The 6,241-nt window shown below is 56.4% G+C and overlaps 1 protein-coding gene across 1 annotated transcript; it reads right to left on the reverse strand.

The window, feature by feature from the left end:
- Positions 1–631: 631 nt before the first annotated feature.
- CCL17 (C-C motif chemokine ligand 17) lies at positions 632–3,156 on the reverse strand. The gene is made up of 3 exons (XM_008068048.1): positions 3,038–3,156; positions 2,106–2,223; positions 632–752 (listed from the first exon to the last, which is right to left on the reverse strand). The coding sequence occupies exons 1-3, from the start codon at positions 3,105–3,107 to the stop codon at positions 632–634; spliced, it is 309 nt and encodes a 102-aa protein (XP_008066239.1). The 5' UTR covers positions 3,108–3,156.
- Positions 3,157–6,241: the final 3,085 nt, after the last annotated feature.

Raw genomic sequence — 6,241 nt, forward strand, 5'->3', positions numbered from 1 at the left:
CACTGCACTCCAGTCTGGGTGACAGAGTGAGACTCCAACTCAAAAAAAAAACAAAAAAATTTAAAAATAAATAAATAAAGAGTAGGGACGGTCTGGGGGCGAACTGGGCGACCTCAGGGCAGAGGAGAGAGGATCCAGCTGGCCCTCCCCACAACCCCGCCTGCCAGGGCATGGCAGAAGGGAGGCAGGGCAGCCCGCCCATGGGTGGCCCCGCTCAGCCTCTGGCCCTTCCTGCCCGGCTCATCCCGGGACCCGCCAGCCCCGCCCCTGCCGGCCCTCTCTCCAGGGCTTCCCCTCATTAGGGAGGGGTCTGAGGCAGCCGCGGTCCACTCTCAGCCTCAGTTGCCCTTTCTGACTTGCACAGGGTAGGACTCCATGTTCTCTGAGGATCCTTCCAGTGTGGCCGCCGGAGTGGAAGGACATCCTACACTGTGGGGATGGAACACAGGACCCAGACTGAGGACAAAGACTTTAATCTGGGCCTTTTGTGCCCACGGCTCCAGTTCAGAAAAAGGGACAGGGCCTCCTTCGCGGTGGCTCTGCTTTGTCCTTGTAAGGCCTCTGCTGGACCCGGGCAGCTCGGGGTTGGGGCAGCGAACACCATGCGGGAAGTCTCCAGGTGGTCTGGGGATCAGGGCGCCCTGGTGATGGGGCTGTGGGACTTGGCAAGGCTCTGCAAGTGTCTCACTGCCTTCTTCACTCTGCGGTCATTAGGGTCCGAGCAGATGGCCCTGCCCCGGACGGTTACAAGCCTGCAGGGAGGGAGGAAGTAGGTAGGGGGTGTCAGGGCCGAAGGGCCCCCCAGAACCCCGAGCCAGCCCCAGAAGTTGGTAGGGGGTGTCAGAGCGGAAGGGCCTCCTGGAACCCCAAGACAGCCCTGCCCTGCGCTGACCAGGACCCTGAAGCTCCAAGAGGGCCAGGGACTTGCTTGAGGTCTCACAGGACTGTTGGCGGAGGTCTGGGACATTGGGCTCTGTCCTTAGTGATCGTGACCCTCCTGGGGAGCCAGTGATGCAGCACTCTGTGCTCCTCTCAGAAGGCCCGTCCGTCCCCTCAGGCCACTTAGAGCCTGGGACATTGGGTCATGGAAGGGCTCAGGCCCAGGCCAGGGGAAGTGACTGCGTCATCACTGACTGGCTGTGTGACCCAGCGTGTTTCATTCCTCTTGGGCCTCAGTTTCTTTCTTTTTTTTTTTTGAGTTGGAGTCTCACTCTGTCGCCCAGACTGGAGCGCAGTGGCCGCTCCCGGCCACCACCGCCTCGACCTGCTGGGCTCCGGCGATCCTTCCGCCTCAGCCTTGCAAGTAGCTGGAACTACAGGCACACGCTAGCACGCCCAGCTGATTTTTTGATTTATTGTAGAGATGAGGTCTCGCTGCCCAGGCGGGTCTCGAACCTGCGGGCTCAGGCAATCTACTCACCTCAGCCTCCCAAAGGCACGAGATTACAGGCTGAGCCACCGAGCCCGGCTCTTTTCTTTTTTTTGTTTTTGTTTTTGTTTTTTGAGTTGGAGTCTCACTCGGTCACCCAGACTGGAGTGCAGTGGCCGCTCCCGGCCACCGCAGCCTCGACCTGCTGGGGTCCGGCGATCCTTCCGCCTCAGCCTTCCGAGTAGCTGGAACTACAGGTGCGCGCTATCATGCCCGGCTAATTTTTTTATTTATTGTAGAAATGAGATCTCGCCAAGTTGCCCAGGGGTCTCAAACCCACGGGCTCAGGCAATTCACTCACCTCAGCCTCCCAAGGCATGGAATTACAGGCTGAGCCACTGAGCCCGGCTTAATTTTTTGATTTATTGTAGAGATGAGGTCTCGCCAAGTTGTCCAGGCGGATCTTGAAACCACGGGCTCTGGCAATCCACTCACCTCGGCCTCTCAAAGTGCTGGGATTACAGACTGAGCCACCGAGCTTCAGTTTCATCACAAATCAGTGGGGAGGCTGGGCCTCATGATCTGTGGCTCTTCTGGATCCTCAAGCATGGGGTACAGGGATGGAAGACCTGGCTCTCTCCTTCCCTCCCTCTCCTCAGTGGTTGTCCTGGGAGCTCCAGGGTCCTCCTGTCTCCATGCTCAGCCCCCAGGAGCGCGGGTGAGGTGGGGCACTTACACGACGGCATTCTTGGGACACTCCGCTGAGGTCTGGTACCAGGACACCAGCCTTTTGATGGGAATGGCTCCCTTGAAGTACTCCAGGCAGCACTCCCGGCCCACATTGGTTCCTCGAGCTACGGAAAGAGAACAGGAGCCGGGCTGTCTCTGAGTATTGACCTTGTCAGGGGAGGGGACAGCAGAGGGCATCCGTGGAGGGTCTGGGTGTGTCTTTGCATGTGGTGACTGCCTGTGTGTTGCTGTGCCTGTCTGTGTGTCTGCATGATGAGGGTTCTGCGTGTTTCTGCACGGGGGGTCTGCGGGGTTTGCGTATGCCATTGTGTGTCTCCGTGTTAACATGTGCACGTGGGGGGGGGTCGCTGTGCGTGCTGTGGGGTCCTGTGTGTCTGTGTGTGTGCTTGTCTGTGTGTAGCTTGTGTGTATGTGTGTCTCTGGGTGAGTGCACCTCTGTGTGTAGCCGTGAATGTGTCTGTCTGTGTGTGTCCGTGTGAGTGCACCTCCGTGCGTCTGCATCTAGAACCACACCTCGCTGTTCTTTCCTGACTTCACGTAAAAACCTCGTTTCCACTAGCTCTTGGAACCCACGTGCTTGCTTGTCTTTATGCTGATTCTCCCTTGTACATCAAACCTAATAAGACAGATGCTGGCAAATAATGTTGAGAACTACTCACTTTCCTGCACAATCACAACCACAACCACCACCGTCGCCTCCCACAGGGCACTACAGGCCGGGCTGCACATGGGTCCTCACCTCATCATCTCCATCATCACCCTCTCCCTCTCTCTGATTGCTCCTTTCAATTCCCATCCTTAGTGGGAATAGGTGGAGTATAGATAATACACAAACGTGTGTGGCCGCAGTGGTCTTCATGTCCCCACTTCCTGCCCTCCCCGTGTCCCATCCCCGGGCCACCTATACCCTGCTCCCACCTGCATGGATGTGCTGCAGAGATGCTCCCAGGAGGAGGATGACCAGGGCCAGCGTCTTCAGTGGGGCCATGCTGCCAGAAGCCCAGGAGGGAGTCTGTGCGTGGATCTCTCTACTCAGGGAGACAAGGCTGAGGCTGAGTGTGGTGGTGACCTATTTATTAACCCCTTTAAGGGTGTTGCCCTGCCTCCTGTCACCTTCCCACATCCTTCCCTAGACCAGCACAATTCAAAGAATTGGAGGTGATTCATGAGAAGTCCTGTTTTGGAATGTTTGCGGATTTCCAGAGAATGGGCACTCAACAGGGGACAGAGGTGTCCAGGGGCCAGGACAGTGACATACTTCTCCTTTCAAAGGGGACGTTTCTTGCTTCCTCTATTAGCAGACTTGGAAAGCTCCATCCTCAGTGAAAGGGCAGACCGAGAGTGGGGGAAGCCATTTTTCATCTTGTTCTTAAACCCTGAAACAATGATGAGAAAGTAGAAGCTATGCTTTTGGAGAAATGCACACTTTAGGTATAATTAACTTTACCGACTTTGTCCTTTCAGAAACAGACTTCCTGGGTATCTCATAGTGGCAATCAAGCTTGCCTAAAGGAAAGGGAATTTACAAGCCTTAAGACATCATGCATTGGGCAAGGACTGTAAAAGTCATGAAACTTGTAATTACAAAAGTTATCACTGCTCAGAGGGAGAGCAGGTGGGGATTCGATCTTTCAGTAGAACAGGCACTATCTGCAGGGAAGCCAAGGATTCCCCGAAGCTACCCACTGGGAATGCCTAGGAGATAAGGGGAGGTGCACCTTCCATTAGCTCTAAGGAATGTCATTTGGGAAGGTGCAGGAGAATTAGAATCCTTGTCACGCCCTTCTCTAGGGGCTGTGATAATGTGGGCAGACATGAATGGGTCTCTGTGTCACAGGTTCTCCAAGACATCCACAGGTGGTTGATAAGGAAGTCACGGGCAGTCACGGGCAGTCAGGTGCAGTCATGTGCAACATCTCTAAGGAAAGGATTTAAGCCAAGACTTGGGGGGCGATGGGGCCACACTCACCCAGAGTGTAGGCCCACTCCCTGTCTGTGGGGGTGAACTTTTCTTAAATAAATCTTTTCTTTTCTCACCTCTGTGTGTTGCAATTCTCTGCATTTGCTAGGATCTCTGGATTCCCAGCGCAGCACCTCGGGCTTGCTGGCTCCGGCAGTACTGCGCCTCTCTGCACCTCCCTCTGTCCCCAGGGGAGCGGGGAAACAGACAGGGGTGGACAGCCAGCCAGGCGGGGCCCAGCAGGGCTTTCCAGCAGGCCACCGGGGAGCTTGAAGGGTTGGGAAGGCTGTTCAGGGAGGAGTCAGGCACATGGCAAAGCTCTGCAGGGAGGCCCAACTTCATTCGTTCCTGAGGAAGGCCGAGGCTCAACCAAGGTCCAGAGCAACTTTGGTTGCGTGTCCTTCCCCATGTTTGGGCCCTGACCACAGAAGGCCAGAGCCTGACAGAGCTCTAATCACTATTCCAGGTAGATTGAGAAGCCGCATTCCCCTAAATGGGGTACCTTATCATAGGACGCAGGAAAGAATGGAAGCATCAGTGAGAGACATCCTCTCACCACTAGCAGATGGACACCCGGTCAGGGTCCAGCCTGAGACAGGCCCTGACTGAGCACCCCTTCCGTGAACCCCATGTGGGGCTTCCTGCCCAGTCCCAGGCCACAGCAGACCTGCATGCAGGTCATACCTGGGCTACCACAGAAAGTTGCCAGTGATCCTGCTAGAGCTCCTCTGGGCCAGAGCTCGGGCACCCCTTCAAATAGGAGGAGGGTCCCATGGCTACCTGTAGGTGGGCAGCAGCATGTTGGGGTGGCACCTGGACTTAGATTGTGACCCGGGGGATTGAGGCCTGGCTTCACCTGTCCCTGCATGACCAGGGCCACTCTGAGTGACAGCATGCTCCCTACACAGCATCACATGGCACATTCAGCCTCTCATGGTCCCCCTGTGCTGAGCACTGAATCTTTGCTAAGTTTTTCATTAATAGCAATGGTAACAGCTGCTGTTTGTTGAAACCTGGCCCTCCCAGGAGCTACACACAGAGCTAACCTCACCTGTCCTTGGGAGCACCTATGAGAGGAAACTAGACAGGGGACTGGGCCTCCTGGTGAGGCTGGGGCAGCTGCAGTTCCTGGGGGTGCCTCCTTGCCCATGGAGAAACCCCTCTGTGAGCAGGCTCCTCTGTGTGGTCTCAGGCACCTCACAGACCCTCTCTGGGCCTCCATTCCATCACCTCTACAGGGACAGGTCTCAGGAAGATAGGGTCCCCCTGTGATGACCTTCATACCAGCATTCCTCTGCTTCTCTTGGGGTCACATCAGCCGCCTGAGACCCTAACTCCACCCCCTCCTGAAGTCACAACCCAGGCGGATTCTTTGCCCCCAACTGCTCCTGCTGTCTGGAGGCTTCCCTGTGCAGAGGAGGGAAAGACTGGAGGGTAAGCTTCCTGCCCATGTACATCCTTGGTGCCAATTCCTGGAGTGAGGGGTAGGGGGAGGGGGGCAGTCTCCACCAAAAGCCATTGGAGGAGCACCAAGCAGAACCCCTCAGAGAAGGCCAGGTCTGGGGAAAGGGCGCAGGACACAGAGCCAGGAGCTTGGGAGGGCCTGGGGCCAGGAGAGGTAGGAGAGAGCCCGTCTCTGCTGATGGCCCCTTGTGGGTGGCAGTGCCTCCGTCCTGCACTGCTCCCCACGCTCCCCTCCCAGTGGCTTCTGCCCGTGCTCCCATGGCTACTCCACCTGCCACAGAGCCCACTGAATGCCCTTCTGTGCTGGCCTGCTAGGGACTACTATGTTTGGGGTTTTTTGTTTTTGTTTGAGTCGGGGTCTCACTCTGTTGCCCAGGCTGGAGTGTGGTGGCACAATCATGGCTCACTGCAGCCCCGACCTCCTGGGCTCTGGCAATCCTCCCACCTCAGCCTCCCAACTGCAGGTGTGTGCCCCCATGCCCGGCTAGGGACTACTGTGATTTGATGAAGCAGCTTCAACCCCCACTGCTGGGAAACTCCCCAAGTGGGTTTTGTGTCCTTTTTGTTCTGCTATAGACTCAGAAATTTTCTCCAGAAGGACCCAAATTCCCCTGTTCGTTCTCGGGAACAGTACTTGAGAGCAGCAGCGGAAGGTTCTGGACTAGCTCTGGGATGGTGCAGGCTGCTTGGCTGGGGGG

This window comes from Carlito syrichta, unplaced genomic scaffold (assembly GCF_000164805.1).
Source record: "Carlito syrichta isolate Samal-C Ts95f unplaced genomic scaffold, Tarsius_syrichta-2.0.1 Scaffold309854, whole genome shotgun sequence".
NCBI classification, from domain to species: domain Eukaryota; kingdom Metazoa; phylum Chordata; class Mammalia; order Primates; family Tarsiidae; genus Carlito; species Carlito syrichta.